This window comes from Chiloscyllium plagiosum, unplaced genomic scaffold (assembly GCF_037043375.1).
Source record: "Chiloscyllium plagiosum isolate Xiang-an unplaced genomic scaffold, Cpla_swu_hap1 HiC_scaffold_37, whole genome shotgun sequence".
Classification (NCBI taxonomy): Eukaryota; Metazoa; Chordata; class Chondrichthyes; order Orectolobiformes; family Hemiscylliidae; genus Chiloscyllium; species Chiloscyllium plagiosum.
This window is the reverse complement of record NW_028270175.1, coordinates 24,833,410-24,852,995: the sequence shown is the minus strand read 5'-3', so window position 1 is coordinate 24,852,995 and position 19,586 is coordinate 24,833,410. Positions and strand designations below refer to the sequence as shown.

General features: G+C 39.6%; 1 protein-coding gene and 1 long non-coding RNA gene across 3 annotated transcripts in view; one reads left to right on the top strand and one right to left on the bottom strand.

Moving 5' to 3' along the window:
- Window positions 1-6,274, bottom strand: part of capzb (capping actin protein of muscle Z-line subunit beta) — a 118,611-nt gene extending 112,337 nt beyond the window's left edge. For both annotated transcript variants that reach the window (XM_043675773.2, XM_043675774.2), the window contains exon 1: window positions 6,050-6,274. In XM_043675773.2, coding sequence (XP_043531708.1) covers window positions 6,050-6,247 — 198 coding nt within the window. In that variant the 5' untranslated portion in view covers window positions 6,248-6,274. The remainder of the gene's footprint in view (window positions 1-6,049) is intronic.
- The window catches only part of LOC148139782 (uncharacterized), a 519,617-nt gene that overhangs the window by 186,609 nt on the left and 313,422 nt on the right, over window positions 1-19,586 (top strand). The window lies entirely within an intron of this gene.

The following is a 19,586-nucleotide window of genomic DNA, read 5'->3' as shown; positions in this document are numbered from 1 at the left end:
AACATGATAGAACCGTCATTGCAATCATTAACAAATTGATTCACTCAAACACAGAACTACATCAGTTCCTGCATTGTCTGTAGTCTGAGTCAACTGGTTAAGCAAATTAGGCCAGAAGATAGTTTGAACATTGAATTGTATTGACCTCAAAAAGGTGCAACAACTGACTGAAATAATTTACACAGGAACAATGAACAGATTAAATAATTAAATTTATGATACAATATAGATGTACATGAAAGTAGTGCAAATGGTTAACAGTTAATGCTGGGTAAAACCTTAAAAATCACAATCATTTGTGAAATATTTTTCCGAATGTTAAATGCAGGCACACTAAGACTGCTAATAGCTGGAGACAGTATGCTAATCAGGGAAAAAGAAAATCCAAACCTTATACCTTTTCATGGGAACATACTATAGGTACCCAATCCATATGCCTCAGTCTTTTCATTTTCCACAGTAATTTTTAGCTGAGTTACTAAATGTACAATGCTAACTGAATCACTAAATCCCTCTGCTTTCAAACAGAGCAGTTCAAAGATTAAAATAACATCCACAAATTAAAATAGCATTGGTGATGGTACAGGAACAATATACAACCTTGGACAACAGGAAGAAAAGAGACACAGTTGTCACTTCAGAGCATATTCTCCCTCTAATTTTGCATGGTCTTCTTACAGCACCAGGACAAGTGCTGACTGCTAGCATTACATCCTCATAAGTAGATTCACCAAGTGAAGGCCAATTATATCAGCACATCCAAACAGCTGGTTATATACAACTTCATGTGAACTCGACTGTGACACTGCTCTAGTATTAAATAGCAACAGAACACAGAAGTTAACTTGACACTTGTATCAATTTCCTCCTCCAAAAGAAAATAATGAAAAGGAAGGCATATTTACATCATACAATTCACAACCACTGGATGTCTCAAAAGTACCTTCCAGGCAATGGAGTACGTTTCCAAGCACAACCACTGTTATAATGCAGGTAATGCAACAACAAACTTGTACACAGCAAACAATGGCATAATGACCAGATGGTTTACTCTGGGATGTGATTCAGGAATGAGTATGAGCAGTTCCCCTGCTCTTCTTTGAATCATCACAATGGAATCTTTAACATCCACCTGAACAGCCAGGTAGAGTCTTTAACATCTCATCTCGAAAACAGTAGATGTGACAGGATAGTCCATGAGTATGCATTAGACTAACAGCCTGGATTTTTGCGCTCAAGCCCTAGAAACAATAAGAACATAAAAACTGCTTGATGATGCTAACCGATGTCCACCTAGTTTGCCCTTAACCAACTCAGCAACTGAATAACACAACAATAATGGAGTCACTGACTAATTCTTAACATTCGTCTCTACTAACTGGTCTACAACAGACCCAGATTTCAACAGAAGAATCTCCAAAAGTTTTAAAACACTAGCCAATCATTGGATTGTCACAAGCATGCCATGTTAATTGCTATGTTTATTAGCATTAAACACATAAAATAACTTTCTTGGAACTGCAGTGCAACAATTATACTATTTAGTGGTGCTCCCAGAACTGAAAATAATTCAATCTTTGGATCAGATCTGGCTGCTTCAAATATAAACTCACCTTACACAACTGCAAATATTCAGCATGCAGTCCGAACCAAATATATTGCTAATAGATCAAACTAAAAACTGAAGTGTGAAAGAAAATTTACATTCCACGGTAAAGAAATTTATATTTTCTAATTGACATAATGGCTACAAGAAATTATATTAGTCAGCTTTTGAACAAACATTAAACAATGATCTAAACATATCAGGAGCATGGTGCAACAACTAACTGACTTGTGAACTACCAAACCCTCCCTCTTGCCTTCCTTCAATAGCACACGCAAAATCAGGTACTCAGCATGTGGAAAATTGCATGATCTTGCATTGCATGAGGTCCAAGAATGCGTAGGAATCATTTTCATTACGAATCTAAATATTCTTTCCAGTAAAGAATCTGAATGGCAGAATAACAGGTACGTTTATAATCTAAAGCATAAGTTTAGAATTACTCCAAGCTGTCATCAGAAAATAGTTGAAACTTGAGATTGGTTCTCATTTAAGGGGACGAATCATCAAGCATCCACAGAACTCCTCCTCTTCACCCCTCTCCCTCTCTTCCCACATGACAAAGCCCTTCCCTGGGGGGAAAGTCGTCCGACTGGAAACTCATCATTTAAGTCAAGAATTAAGTTACTGAGCCCAAGTGCTGTCCTTCATTTTCAATATTGATTTTAGAATAAGAACATTGTACAGAAAAATAAAATTAAGGATACAAGTAATAAACAGTATCACATTTAAACTAAAGTCCTGGAACTAATATTATGCTATCCAAGAAACAGGATGAAATAGCACATAGTAGTTTTAAAGTAAATTAAGAATCGATTAAATTAATTTCTTTGATATATTCACAAGTACCTGCTTTGTCACAACTATCCAGTGGAAAAAATGCTGCAATTATATCCAAATGGATAATGGAAACTAAAGGACAGCATAGTACAAAATTGTGTCATCTTTCTTCTTCTGGAAGGTTTACCGAAGGCAGTGGCAAGTTTGCATCAGCAGGTTGTGATGCAAGGCTTTGTTTGTTTATGTAAACCATTGTACATAATGGAGAAAACAAGTAATTTTTGAGTGTAGATAATGCAGGTTCCAGTGATTTCATAAATTAATGGCAGATCAGATATTACTTTCAGCTGCAGGAAAATGTCAAGCAACAGGAACATGGAGGCTCAAGAAAAATGGCTACTCACAGTATGTTATTCTTGCCCATCCTTCCTCTCTCAAATCTTATTAAACAAACAATTCAAAGCAGGATCAAACTGGAGAAACTTGGTAAGTCAATGCATCCAAGTGCCTGTCTGGACAGTCAGCCAATAATAGCAACACCTACACACCTTAAAACAAAACTATAAGGAGACACCAATTCTTTCTCGAGCCATGAATCAAAAAAAAAGGTACAAGTGCCCCTTTTTAAGACCAACAGAATAAAGAATTTAAAAAGGAAATAGCTTAGGAAATTAAATAACAAATCAGTTACCTACTTTATTCTGTAATCCCAGAATTGCCCACCACTGACAAAAGATCTCAAGCATATATTAAATGTTCCTTCTCCAGATCCACCCAGGCAAACAAGGCTGCAGGACAGACAATGAATAACCCCCAAAATACCACATCCAACATGACCTACGCATAGCTTCCTCCAGCCTCTGAGTAACTGATTTTAGTCTATAGCATATATAACATCCTTGGATCTGCACATCAACGGTTGGTGCAACAAGAGGGAGATTCAGTCCCAAGTCAACTCACATCTGAAGAATTTCAGAAGGATACTTTAAAAGGCCAAGAAGCAAATTGCTTGCTCATATGCATCATTTTTGTAGCAAGGTTAAATACAATCAGATGACGATGAAAACAAAAAGCATCTCACATGCCTCAAGATCAATGTTAAAAGGATCTACTTGAAGAGGTGTTGTCATGAGACTTTATTGCAATATTCAGAGAACAGTGCAGACTTCAATACTGTGCAGGTCCTTGTTTATCATTAGAAACTGTTCCCACGACAAATTTAGACCTACGACTACCAGTGCATTAAACAAGTGTTATAAAATGCAAAATTCCTCCAACATAATCCAAGTTTGAAAGAAAACAGAATCGGTATTTTCACCAGTCTTTCACAGTTAACGTGCAAACAGTCTGAACATTTCACATGCCTGTTACATTTTACTGAATTATTGCTTGTAACAGAAATATTAAGATTATCAAAAGCACAAGTTTCAGTCAGCCTATGCAAAAACTCTAAAACAAAACAAGGGATCATCTGAATTCAAAGATTTCAGTGTTTCTTTAGAAGCGTCAGAAATGAGAACCAGGCAATACCAAATATCCAGGCAGAAGAGGAATAAAAGTTTGTTATTGACTAAACTGACATGTATTCAAATCATGTAAAAATAAAAAAAAACTATCATAGCGTAGGCTGAATTAGGCCTGGAGACTAATTCACAATCAACTTGAATGGCAGGGCCTTAAGGAGTGTAGTAGAACAGAGGGACCTTGAAGTTCAGATGCACAGTTCTCAAAGTGGAGTCACAGATAGATCGGGCAGTAAAGAAGGCTTTTGGCACACTGGCCTTTATCAGTCAGGGCATTGAGTATCGAAGTTATGTTGCAGTTGTACAGGATTGCTGGGGAGGCCAAACTTGTAGTAATGTGTTCAGTTTTGGTCACCTTGCTTTTGAAAGGATGCTATTAAACTGGAAAGAGTGCAGAAGAAATTTTCAAGAATGTAGCCAGGACTCAACAGTCTGAGTTAAAGAGAGAGGTTGGACAAGATAGGACTTTTTAACTTTAGAGCATAGGAGACTGAAGGTGGATCTTATAGAAGTGTATATGATAAGAGGCATGGACAGGGTGAATGCACTCAGTCTTTTTCCCAGAGTTGGGAAATTGAGGACTAGAGGGCATCAGTTTAAGGTTAGAGGGGAAAGAATAAAAGGGAACCGGAGAGGCCTTTTTTTTTTTACACAGAGAGTGGTATGCATGTGGAAGGAGCTGCCAGCGGAAGTGGTTGAGGTGGGTACATAAACAACATTTAAAAGGCATTTGGACAAATACATGGATGGGAAAGGTTTAGAAGGATATGGGCCGAGTGCCAGGAAATGGGGTTAGTGTGGATAGACACTTTGGTTGGCATGGACCAGTTTGGGCTGAAGGGGCTGTCTCCATGCTGTAGGATTCTATGATACTATGAAAAAGGTTCATCGGCAAATATAGAGCTGTAGTCAGTTATTTGATAAAATTGAGACAAATTGATATTGAGAATTAGACTAGTTAAAATAAGTGAATAAAGGACCAATTTCTCCCAGTGCAATCTATTCAAACATTTCAGAAAATAGATCCTGCAAAAAAATCTTTAAAATTACAATGCATGTCTAAACCCAACGAATCAAGAACACAATCTGTCAAACAGATAACTTCCTCATTTCTACAGTAGAATGTCTCTGATGTGCCACCAATGTTGAAAAATCCAGGAGCGGAAATGAGACCAAGTAATTTTTAGTATTATAGATAGAAAAATTAAAATGATTCAAGTGTTCACAAATATACACTCTGATCCATTAAATAATAACAAAAGATTAGAGAACAGATTTGGTTTGGCCTGGTTGAAAGAAAAACCCAAAACGCGTGGTTTCTTACCGTAAGCAGTCTGGTTATTTACCAGTTGTAAACTAATCTTTGGGTCTAGAAATGTATTTTATTAATCACTCAATCCTCACCATTGTGCAATGACAACCACCTAAACTTCATTTAATTGCTGACAGCTTCATTGTAAGGGCGCTGAATAACTTTGTCCTGCGTTGGGCCACATTTCCTTTAAGATGCACAATGGGGAACCCTGAGTTCACAATCACCCGACATCATAAAGGAACCCAACTGCCTTCAGTGAACGTCCATCGAATGGTCAGAGGAACATAACACCAACAAAAAAAAATGTACAACTGCAACACAAGACTTGAGCGGACTATCACAACTAGGATGCTGGCGTAGGTTGAGGTTGTGACAGTGCAGGAGACTAAAAGCTCACACTTGATCCTCCCTGCCTCAGTCAGTCAGTCAGCTATGGTCTGAATGAGGAACAGTATTTGGCAGGAAGTTTGCCTACACTTTAGAGCAAGGCGCAGTGTGGAGGGAGAGAGAGAGACAGAGAGAGGAGGATAGTTGATCGCAACCCCGAGCAATCAACAAGAGACTCTGAAAGGCAACGGGGCTTGGGAGCCGTTACCGGGATGCCAGCAGCGGCGGCGGCGGCGCAGACACAAGGCCCGGCCGGGCAGCCCTCCCGCCCCGGCTCTCCGCTCTACCTCACCCCGCTGGATCTAACTCGCGGTGTCCTCCATGTGAGGGCCAGCTGAAAGAAGGTTCCTATATCGGGATGTGAGCGGAGGGGGGGGGGGGGGGGGAAGGTGGTGGTATGAATGGACAGGGCTTGCCCCGGGGCCAGGTGGCACTCACCATGGCGATGGCGGTGGTGGTGACGGTTGGCGACAGCACTCTTGCGGACGGTTCCTTCGTCGGGCCCGAGCGATCATCCGGGTCACGCAGACAGCCCGCACTCAACCAATCAGCGGCCGAAGCTGCAGCTTGCCCAAGTATGGGCCTCGCAATGCGGAAGTAGTGTTTCAGGAGATGTACTCCACCCTCCCCCATCATTGTCAATATCCTTAATATCTGCACACTCCCGATGGCACAGTAAATATTTGCACATTACATTGTTAATATCCTCATCTGCTCACTCCCCATTTCACGGTTAATATCTGCAGAGTCAATATCCTTATTATCTGCTCGCTCCCCATTGTACGGTTAATATCTGCGCACTGCCCCTGCATTGTATCTTCAAAATCTACACACGCGCTGCTGCACTATCAATATCACACACTCTCCATTGTACCATCAATGTCTTGAAAATCTGTACATACCCACTGCACTTTCAATATCCTCAATATCTGTACACTCCACCTGCACTGTCACAATCTTAATATCTGCACATTCCCAGCTGCAATCAATATCTGTGCACTCACACTAGACTGTCAATATCTTCAATTTCTGCAGTCTCCCTATTGCACTGCCAATACCAGCGCACTTCCCAATACACTGTCAATATCTGCACACACTCCATTGCACTTTCAATATCCTCAATGTATGCACGCTCCCCACTGCAGTGTCAATATCCTCAATATCTGCATACTGACAAGTGCACTGTCAATATCTACACACACCCTGCTCCACTTACAATATCCTCAATTTCTGCACACTTCCTGCTGCGCTGTCAATATCAACGTCTGCACATTTCCCACTACATTGTCAATTTTTAGATTACTTATAGTGTGGAAACAGGCCCTTCGGCCCAACGTCCACACTGACCCTCCGAAGAGCAACCCTACGTTTACCCCTTCACCTAACACTACGGGCAATTTAGCATGGCCAATTCACCTAAATCTGCATATTTTTGGACTGTGGGAGGAAACTGGAGCACCCGGAGGAAACCCACGCAGACACGGGGAGAATATGCAAACTCCACACAGACAGTTGCCTGAGGCGGGAATTGAACGCGGGTCTCTGGCGCTGTGAGGCAGCAGTGCTAACCACCATGCCACTGTCTTCAAGATCTGTACATACCCCCAACACTGTCAAACTATCAATATCTGCACATACTACTGCACTGTCAGTGTCTCCACACTCCCCATTGCACTGTCAACATACTCAATATCTGCATACTCCTCACTGCAGTGCCAATATTCTCAATACCTCCATATTCCCCAATGCAGTGTCAATGTCTGCACATACCTCACTGCACTTTCCATATCTTCAATATATACACACTCCCCACTGCCCTGTCAATATCCTTAATATCTGCAGAATTCCCCCGTACACACTCACCACTGCACTGTCAGTATCTACACACTTCCCACTGCACTGTCAATATCTACCCACTGTGTTATGAATGTCTGCACATTCCCCACTACATTGTCAATGTCCTCAATATCTGTACGCTCCCGGCTTTACTGTCAATATCCTTAATATCTGCAGAATTCCCCCGTACACACTCAGCACTGTACTGTCAGTATCTCCACACTCCCCACTGCACTGTCAATATCGACCCACTGTGTTATGAATGTCTGCACTTTCCCCACTACTTACACTGTCAAAATATCTACACACTCACCATTGCACTATTATCTTCACACTCGCCACTGCAGTCAATATCTTCAATATGTGCCCACACCCCACCACACTTTCAATATCCTCAATATATACACACTCCCCACTGCACTAACAATATTCTCAATGTCTCCACACTCCCCACTGCACTGTCAATGTCGTAAATATTTGTACACTCCCCTAGTGTGTCAAAATCTCAATATCTGCATACTCACCACTGCACTGACAATATTCTTATTACCTGAACACTCCCCAATATACTGTCAATATCTGCACAATCCCCACTGCACAATGTCTATAAATTCCCCACTACACTGTCAATGTCCTCAATATCTGCACACTTGCCCCCACACTGTCAAAACCTCAATATCTGCATACTCCTCAATGCATTGTCAATATCCTAAATATCCACACACTCCTCACTGTACTGTCCATATCTACACATTCCCCACTGCATTGCTAATATCTGCGTGCTCCCTCTGCACTATCAATTTCTGCACAATCCCCATTGCACTGTGAACATCCTCAACTTTTGCACACTCCCCCAGTACACTGTCAATCTCCTCAATTTCTGTACAGTCCCCACTGCACTGCCAATATCCTCAAAATATGCACAATCCCCAATGCACTGTCAACTGTCAATATCTGTACAGTCCCCATTACATTGTCAATGTCCTCAGTTTCTGTACATTTTCCACTGCACTGCCAATACCTGTACAAATCCTACTGCACTGTGACTATCTTCAATATCTGCAACATCCCAATGCACTGTCAATTTCCTCAATATCTGCACACTCCCTGCTGCACTGTCAATATCGGCACACTCCCCAAGGGACTGTCAATCTTTGCACACTCCCCACTGCACTGTCAGTATCTGCACACACCCCACTTCACTGTCAATATCGTCAATATCTACTCACACCCACTCACCGCCCCCCTCACTCATAAAACATTCCTTCTCCAATGTCCTTGAATGTGTGTACACCACTTAAATTTAATCTTCATTTTCATAGAACTATTTACAGTATTTCTCCCTTCAGAATTCCAGCACTGCGATAGCACCAACAGAACTAACCAATACTGTATGCACAAACTACATTTTTGGTGATAGGAACATGGTATTTTATCTTTCTACAACTTCATTACTTGCTGTTAATGGACAAGGTTCTTCTCTCAGGCACTGGAACAATTTGAACAAATTTATTATTGGGAAATTAATTTAGTGCCGATTAGGAAACAAATTGGGTGATACAATGGCTCAGTGATTAACACTGCTGTTTCACAGTGCCAGGGACTCAGGTTTGATTCCAGCCTTTGGTGACTGTCTGTGTGGAGTTTGCATGTTCTCCCAGTGTCTGCGTGGAGTTCCTCCCACAGTCCAAAGATGTGCAATTTAGGTGGATTGGCCATGATAAATTGCCCTGTAGTGTCCAGAAATTTGCACATTAGGTAGCTTAGCAATAGCTAATGCAGGGTGATGGGGATGGGGTGGGTCTGGGTGGGATACTCTTTGGAAGGTCAGTATAGACTTGATGGGCTGGATGGCCACTTTCTGCATTGTAGGGACTCTATAATTTGTTTTCCTTTTCATGACTATGTGCCAGACCATAGAGGTTCAAGGACTCTTAATATTGAAGGAGCTAAAGAAATCACTTTAATTCACCACTCTGAATAAGTTATGTTTTAAATTCTGTATATTTACACTGCATGATTCTTGAAACTGCATTAAATCTTTTATTTCAGTATATAGGTTTTTCCACATGGCTTTTAAAATGTTTTTGTGCAACTAAGTTAAACTCAGGCAAATTCAAAATAAGAACTAAATTTGATGAATCATCAAAAAGGTTAAGATACATTACAAACCCACTTAAACATGCAAAGCAGTTTATTTTTTGGCATGACGTTATGTTTTAATTCTCATCCTAATCCAGTCCTCACTTATTATTTACACACTTTCTGTGGCAGTAATCATAAGATGGATTTAAGAATAGAATGTTGAGGAATGAGGAAACTGGAAGCATTTGTTGTAAATATAACTGTGCACATTAAGAACATTTGGTGATATCAAGTTCAGCTTTTATAAGTATGTCAATCTTAAGTTGGGTTTTGCATTTCAATATTTTCAGAGGGTTACACTGAGAGATAACCAAAAGGAGAATTGAAATTCTCTAATTTGCAATTACTAAAAAGGAAAATGGCAATACTTTGGGATTACTATTACCTATTTTTCGGTCCCTGTTATGAGAATACTGGACAAACTAGATTATTATTGTGATTTGGCTTGATTGACTAACAGCTTGTAAAAAATAGAATGCATGTCAGAAACAAGGGCACAAAAGAAAGCAGCAGGATTCCAGGATTGAACTGCAACACCAAAAAATGTTCATTATACAAAGTTGAACAAACCTAAGCACTAGTGAGTAAAAGGGGTACAATGAAAAGGTAAGATAATTATTATGCATTATATTTACAATTTAGATGCCAGCATTCAATATTAACAAATGTATTTATTGAGAAACTGTGGTCAAATACCTCATAGATTGCACTATAAGCAACCAATGCAACCAAGACAGATCCCACCAAGATGTTGCTAAGATTGTGGGTTTTCAAATCTCATTAAAACTCTGTCTCTTTCACAAGGGATTCCATTTCTTCATTTTCAGATATCTAACCTTGGGACATTCTTAAAGCCTCCCAAATTCAGAATGCGTCAAATGCTGCTCATGTTTTGGTAGTTCAATTTCTTCTCCAGAGACAGAGAATCCTAGAATTCTTGAGACTCCTCCCATGCATCTAATAACGAGCACAATGTCAACCTATATCAAACAGCTAGTTTTGTCTAGCTGCTGATAAATTTCTTTAGGCTTCAAAATTTCTCAATTGCATCAAGTTTGTCGACTTCCTTCATCCTACTCTCAGCCCTAATCCCCCCACTCTTAGCACTCAGCTTATTCCATGGCATGGAAGCAATATTCCCTGGGACATCATCTGAGCTTTAATTGCCTACAATCTGCTCTGGTAAGGCCAACTTATTGAACCATAGCCTATTTAAGCAGACTCCTTCTGACGTATCCTAAAAGGAGCAACATAGTGTAAGTTCTGGTAAAAGCTCTTCTCTGTTGTGCTGCCTTATCATGCATACCTCTCTAAATTCCTCTTCATTCCACTCCTGTTTGCATCCACAATAAGAGTACTTATGAGATTGCCCACAGGGACCTTCCTACTAAAAGCTCAGTTAAACAAGAGCGTAGAAAAGATTTTCAGCCATTAACTATGACAATGTAGCTAGCAGAGTCTTCTGTTAAACTATCACTAAATAAAATCAAGATATTTCATACAACACTAAAATATGACACTCATGACACATAACATATGTTTGTGAACAGTCAGCCTTACAAGTGAGGCTTTTTTATGCTCTACAAAATGATGCAAACATGAACCAATGCAGTACTGTGAGAAATAAGAGGATTTCCAAAATGTGATGACATTCATCACAAGTGCATCGCCTCATAAAGAATGTATCTCCACTTTGCCATATTTTACCAGTCTTTATATAATGATAGACATGTTCCTGCCCCTAATCTAGAAGCTCTGGGTTCTAGTCCGCTCTAGTACTCAATTGCCAAGGAAGATTTATACATAATGCAGCCAAACAATATGACCATCAATCTTCCAAACACGCCAATGCCAGGCAGTAAGGGTGAAAGGGATTCCTGGTCAGCCAAGTAAGGGAAACAAATTTGAGCTTTCCCCATTGCTATGCATAGCTCCAAGCTACAACCTGCAAGTGAAAATGTATGATGCAACAGAAATTCAGACCCCATGAGTGCCTGATTGGTTCAGTTGACAGGACAGGGAATGTGGGTCATATTAGTGCTAACAGTATGGGCTTTCAGTTTACCAAGATAGAATGACAGAACTATCAAGTTTTTGAGCGAGATACATCCCAATCTGAACTCATTGGTCTTGGTAAGGATGAGCTTAATGCGGATAATTGCAAATTTATGAACTCTCTGTCCTTTGTAGACAGTTAAATCAATTCTTTATTAGTTCTCTTGCACCAGTGAGATGTCATGTAATCTCCTGAAGTGTGAAAGATTTCCAATTTCCAATTCAAATAGTTTCAAATGTGAACAAATAGATCATTCAACTTGTGTGTTCTAGCAAAGAACATGATCTGTCTTAGGTAAATCTAATCAGGACAGCCTTACAGCTGGAACCTGGTAGGTGGCAATCCTCAGATTGTCCAAATATTCAGACATTTGCAGAATCAAGTTTCTTGTAATTCAAATAGCTTTGGTAACTAAATGCAGCAGCTCCCTACAGAGTGGTAACTGTGTATTGACGAACTTTAATATGACAGATATAGTTATTTTGGGAAATTCTCACAGATTAGTAGTCTAATCCTGATTTGTGTGCTGATCCTTTTCTCTTTGGCTACTTGTTGCACTAATATGCTATTTTTTTCTTTGTGTTCATGACAGAGGATTTGCCAAAAATGTTAAATTTTTTTATCACAGATCCTGATTGATTGCTGAGTATTTAAAATGTAGTTTTCTAACTGATTTTCTTTTAACTGAATTTTACAGCACATTTCTTATAATGCAGTTACAAGGGGCAAGGATTTTGAAATGTTTTTGCATTTCATGATGCAATGTTGTGCTTATTTAGTATGTAATTTTAGCACACACAGAGTTCAGATATCCAGTCAGTGCTAAAGATATGAATAGGTTACACTTTGATTTATGTGGTGTGAATGTTTCCCTGCTATAGCTGTTTCTTCTATGTTAACAGCCAAGACTGGGATTCCAGCAGCATATACATTTCACACAGTGGGGTGTTCTTGACTAATTATTATCGGGTCCCACCAAGCATTTTTATTTTTGATAGTTCAGCATGCAGAGAAATTAAGTTGATTGATTCAACTGTTTGTCAATTCACATTTGTTAACATTTCAGATAGTACAGTGTTTATTTATTTTTGATATCTGATGGTTTGGTCCCACTTGAGTGGTTGACTGTAAACTACTTGCGTTCCTTCAAATAATCTACATGTTGATTAACTTAGGAACAAAAACGTTAGCTTCAAAGCAGGGGGCTCTTGTGGCACAGCAATACTGTCACTATTTCTGAACCAGAAGATTATGTTAAAGTCCCATCTACTCCAGAGTGGTGTTATAACACAAGTCAACAGTTGTTAAAAAGAAATTTAGATTCAGGGCAGGCCTCAGAGCCATTGTTTAGAGTTGCCAATGTAGATTTCAAGGAAACACCTAAAATTGATCTTAAAATTAAATTTAATCTTTCAAATTATGATTTATTAATTATTTACTTTAAAAAACTTTATGGATACTTGTATTTCCTGTCAGCAGTTGATTTTCTGTTGTCATTCTTCTGTCATACATTTGTGTCAACATTTTCTCTCATAAATATCAATATCCATCATCACAGTGTATTTTGCCTATCTACGTTTACCACTTTCCTTATTTGACAATTGGATTTTGCACAAATCACTCAAATTTGTCCTTGAAAATTATTCATCTGAAAACTCTTGATGAGACATTTTCCCTTGGTAACTGCATTTTCTAATTTTTAATATCAGGGTTTAAATAAAGTGAAAGTACTTCTGAAATTACACCTTCATAATAACATGGTTAAATATGTACTGTCATTGTTATGCCTTTAAATGTTTTGATTAACAGCTTTCTTTCAAGCCTGGTTCTTCTCAGACTGAGCGACGCATAAGACAGACAAAGTAGGAATTGCTTGAGGAACTCAACATATTTGGCAGTATCTGCGAAGAGAAAGTAGACAATGTTTTGAGACCATTGACCCTTTTTCAGAACTGACAGTAGCTAGGAAAAGTGGTAGCTTTCTGAAGACAAGGAGTGGGGAAAGATTGAGCAGATGTGTGGAGATGTAGCCTGAAGAGAGTGAACAACAGTTCGAGAGACAAGGGATGAATGTTCAGGAGAAAGAAAAGCTGATAATGGGGTCAATAAGTAAATTACAATGGATTGGCTATGTTGAAATGATTGAACTCCAATCCTGTAGTCTGCAGGGTCCCCAAGCAGAAAATGAGATACTGTACTTCCAGCTAGCACTCAGCCTTGCTGGAGCACTGCAGCAGGCCCGAGACAGAAATGTTGGCACAGGAACACATTGATGTATTAACGTGGCAGGCAATTGGAAGCTCGGAATGATTTTTGCAGATGGAACATAAGTGTTCTGCAAAGCAGTGCCTAATGTGCACATGCTTACATCTGTTACCATTGCTAAGTTTTTCTCAGAGAGAAAACATCACACATCAAATATGGTCATCATCATTCAACACATTGGTCATAGCATCATACAGCACGGAAACAGACCCTTCAGTCCAACCAGTCCATGCTAAACATCATCCTAAACAAAACTAGTCCGATATGTATGCTCCTGGCACACATTTCTCCTAACCTTTCCTATTCATGTATCCATCCAAAAGTCTTTCAATATGGCTGATGAGGTTCCCACTGTCACTCCCTGCCATAGACATTTCAGGAGGATTTGTATGGATAATCAACCAATAATCACTGTTTGGCTACATTACAGATGCACCTTGCATGCACATCAACTCCTTGAAAGGGATGCAAACCCAGAGGTCTTGACTCAGAGGCAGGAATATTACCACTGTGTCATAAAACCTACTTAACTCTTTAAGTCTCTCTCAGAGGTCTTGGCTTGTATTTGACATTTTTACCCAAAACTGTGACACCTGAGAGATGAATTTTAATTAGAGTCATAGAGAAACAGACCCTTCGGTCCAATCCGACCATGCCGACCAGATATCCCAACCCAATCTAGTCCACCCTGACAGCACCTGGCTCATATCCCTCCAAACCCTTCCTATTCATATACCCATCCAAAAGCCTCTTAAATGTTGCAATTGTACCAGCTTCCACCACTTCCTCTGGCAGCTCATTCCATACACGTACCACCCTCTGAGTGGAAATGTTGCCGCTTCAGTCTCTTTTATATCTTTCCCCTCTCACCCTAAACCTATGCCCTCTAGTTCTGGACTCCCCAACCCCAGGGAAAAGACTTTGTCTATTTATCCTATCCATGCCCCTCATAATTTTGTAAACCTCTACAAGGTCACCCCTCAGCCTCCGACGCTCCAGGAAAAACAGCCCACCTGTTCAGCCTCTTTCTATAGCTCAGATCCTCCAATCCTGGCAACATCCTTGTAAATCTTTTCTGAACCCTTTCAAGTTTCACAACATCTTTCTGATAGGAAGGAGACCAGAATTGCACACAATATTCCAACAGTGGCCTAACCAATGTCCTGTACAGCCGCAACATGACCTCCCAACTCCTGTACTCAATATTCTGACCAATAAAGGAAAGCATACCAAACGCCTTCTTCACTATCCTATCTGCCTGTGACTCCACCTTTAAGGAGCTATGAACCTGCACTCCAAGGTCTCTTTGTTCATCAACACTCCCTCGGACCTTACCATTAAGTGTATAAGTTCTGCTAAGATTTGCTTTCCCAAAATGCAGCACCTGGCATTTATCTGAATTAAACTCCATCTGCCACTTCTCAACCCATTGGCCCATCTGGTCCAGATCCTGTTGTAATCTGAGGTAATCCTCTCCGCTGTCCACTACACCTCCAATTTTGGTGTCATCTGCAAACTTACAAACCATACCACTTATGCTCACATCCAAATCATTTACATAAATGACAAAAAGTAGAGGACCCATCATCGATCCTTGTGGCACTCCACACGCCTCCAGTCTGAAAAACAACCCTCCATCACCACCCTCTGTCTTCTACCTTTGAGCCAGTTCTGTATCCAAATGGCTAGTTCTCCCTGAATTCCATGAGATCTAACCTTGCTAATCAGTCTCCCAAGGGAGCCTTGTCAAACGCCTTACTAAAGTCCATATAGATCACATCTACCACTCTGCCCTCATCAATCCTCTTTGTTACTTCCTCAAAAAAGTCAATCAAGTTTGTGAGACATGATTTCCCACGCACAAAGCCATGTTGACTATCCCTAATCAATCCTTGCCTTTCCAAATACATGTACATCCTGTCCCTCAGGATTCCCTCCAAAAACTTGCCCACCACCAACGTCAGGCTCACTGGCTTGTCCTTAACATGCTTCTTAAACAGTGGCACCACGTTAGCCAACCTCCAGTCTTCCGGTACCTCACCTGTGATTATCGATAATACAAATATCTCAGCAATAGGCTCAGCAATCACTTCTCTTGCTTCCCACAGAGTTCTCGGGTTGACCTGATCAGGTCCTGGGGATTTATCCACCTTTAACTGTTTCAAGACATCCAGCATTTCCTCCTCTGTAATATGGACATTTTGCAAGATATCATTATCTATTTCCGTACAGTCTATATCTTCCATATCCTTTTCCACAGTAAACACTGATACAAAATACTCATTTAGTATCTCCCCATTTTCTGCAGCTCAACATGAAGGCCGCCTTGCTGACCTTTGAGGGGCCCTATTCTCTCCCTAGTTACCCTTTTGTCCTTAATGTAGTTGTAAAAGCTCTTTGGATTCTCCTTAATTCTATTTGCCAAAGCTATCTCATGTCCCCTTTTTACCCTCCTGATTTCCCTCTTAAGTACACTCCTACTTCCTTTATACTCTTCTAAGGATTCACTCGATCTATCCTGTCTATACCTTACATATGCTTCCTTCTTTTTCTTAACCAAACCCTCAATTTCTTTAGTCATCCAGCATTCCCTATACCTACCAGCCTTTCCTTTCACCCTGACAGGAATATACTTTCTCTGGATTCTCGTTATCTCATTTCTGAAGGCTTCCCATTTTCCAGCCATCCCTTTTCCTGCGAACATCTGCCTCCAATCAGCTTTTGAAAGTTCTTGCCTAGTACCGTTAAAATTGGCCTTTCTCCAATTTAGAACTTATGTAGACTTGACATGTTTATGCAAATAAAAATGAGCAGATGGAGGGATGCACAAAGACATTAGGTTGTGGAGGATGTTAACAACCACTCGTGTTAATAGACTTCTTTAGCTGTATAACCAATTGCATTTTGAAAGCAAATATAGCAATTAATTTATGCATTACATGGTTCCACAAACAGCAATGTGTTATTTCATAATTGTTGGCCTTTATATTGGAAGATCATGTTTTGAAGTTTAAGATGTACACTGTTCCTTTAAGAGGCAGTGAAAGCTGTTTTGGTAGTGAGAGTTTGCAGGCAGCTGTCATGTGACTGAAAAGCAGTCCTATGGTGTACTGCAAAATTGAAAATATGTAACATTTGGCTGTAAGCTAGATACCTCAGTTGTTTTGACCACCATTTGAATTTAACCAATCAGTTTAAATTATGCCCCAGGATACTGAAACTCAATTGAATTTGAATTTTACTGTTTTGACAAAATTGAACCAATGAGACCATCCTATGTTTGGGGTATAAAAGAAACTGGCATTTTGAGAGTTAACCAGTGACAGAGTAAACTGCCATTCAAAACATTCTCAATCAAAAGTACCTTTTTCATATGAAATATTTTTGCAGCAAAAGTCCAAAGACAACCCAGGGAAATCTACAGCCAGAGGAAGACAGATGCTGACGACGACAGCTGTTGTTTGGTTTTGAAAATTAAGTTGATGTAATTTTAATAGGGGCTTTTGTTGGTTTAGTATATTGTCATGGACTGAGGGGTAAATAACAACATTTATGAGAAAGGAGGTTTAGAATTGTAAATAGTTGCGATTTAATGTTCACTTTTAGAGTTAAAGAATAAAACTTGATATTTTTCTTTAAATAGTGGAATTTGGGGAGTTCTCTGTCACTCACATTTCAACAGATTAAGAGGTTAGGTGAGCTTTTCTGGGTGTTTGATTTAATTAGCAGAAGGGTTCACTGCTGTGTCATTACAATAGGGACATAAGAACAGGGTTCATCCTCTCAGCCATTCCAAGTTTGTTTTATTATTCAGTTCATTTGTGGCTGATCTGTAACCAAGCTTCTTTTATCTGTCTTTTTTGTGATTTCACCTAATGTTTAGATAAAGAATATTTCACTTGACCTATAGCCCTTTTGCAGCCATGCTTTCCAAACTTCCACTTGTTTGAAAGGCATTTCTAGAATTTGACCCTAAACACCCAACCTTGAATCTTTTTATTTTGTATTCTCTCATCAGAAGAATTATTTTTCAATACTTATCATACTAAATCTCTTAATTATTTCTGATCATTTTTTAAAATTACAGTTACCTTGAATAAGCACTTGCATTTGCATAGCATCTTCAATGTCAATAAGTGTTGTGATGAACTTCATAGGACAAAATTTGGCACTGTGCAACAAAAGGAAATATTAGGGCAGACATTCAAAAAATGATTAGAGGCACCTTTAAAATACATTTTAAAAGAAGACACAGAAGGTAGAGAGGCATAGATGATTGGGGAGAGACTTCCTGAATTTAATTCTCTCCCCAATCATCCATGCCTCTCCACCTTCTGTTTCTTCTTTTAAGATGTATTTTAAAGGTGCCTCTAATCATTTTTTGAATGTCTGCCCTAATATCTCCTTTTGTTGCACAGTGCAATATTTTGTCCTATGAAGTACATCATAACACTTACTGACATTGAAGATGCTATGCAAATGCAAGTGCTTGTTCAAGGTTCCTGAATTTAGGTTCTTTGCAGCTGAAGACATGGACACCAATGGTAGAGTGACATCTTTTATTTATTCATTGGATATGGAAGTTGCTGGCTAAGCCAGGATTTATTGCCCATAATTGCCCTTCAAAGGCTGTGTGGTGAGTTGCCTTCTTGAACTGATGTAGTCTTTTGGGTATCGGAACATGTGCAGGAATGTTCAGAAGGTCATTGGCTTTTGAAGGAGGCAGTTCTGAAGAAGTCATAGCGCACTCAATACATTAAATTTGTTTCTCTCTCCATAGATGCTGCCAGACTTGCTGGGTTTCTCCAGCATTCTCTGTTTGTTTCAGGTTTCCAGCATCTGCGGTATTTGCCTTTTATTATCATAGTGGTGAATATTTAGTTTTTAAATTGAGGCTGGTATACATGGAGATCTTGGGTTCAGAACTGTGACTGCTGTTTTTCTTTATAGGAGAGACATAATACCCTGAGGAATACAATTCTGCAGAAAAGTGAGAGACAGGTTATATGATTGGAAATCATTGAAGTTGGAAGGACAAAATTTGGAAGTTGTTCAAAACAATTGAGGATTCTGAACTTTATAAATTTGAAGGGGAGGGGTGTAAAACCATGGAGATTTTACGGAATCTTTATTTAAAAAAGGATACTTCAGCCTCAAATGAAATATCATGTCAAATTCTAGACATATTTTAGAAAGGATGTAAAGCTTTAGATAAGATTTATGAAAGTAGTTTTAGGGATGTGGGTCTTCACATATATGGATAAACTGGAGAAGCTAAAGTTGATTAACTTACTGAAGAGTAATTTGAGATGAAATCGGACAGACGTGTTCAAGATCAGAAAAAGTCTAAACAGCAGGGAGAGAAACTTGCTTTCGTTGAGGGAAGGGCTAAAAATGAAGGGACTCAGATTTAAGGCAAAAGAATCAAAAGCAGGACGAGGAAAACCTCTTTTTAATGCGGGAATTGAATAGGAATGCCTACCAGTCAGGTTGACGGAGGCAGAGTCAATTATGACCTTTCAAAGGGTATTACACCCTTTGAAGCGAATATAAGAAAATGCAGCAATATCATGATCCTCAGGAACCCTAGTGCCTAAATGCAGTTTACTGGTCTGGAACTTGTGATTGAATTGACCATTTGGGTCCGGAGTTAAAGGTCTGAATCTTTCAAGC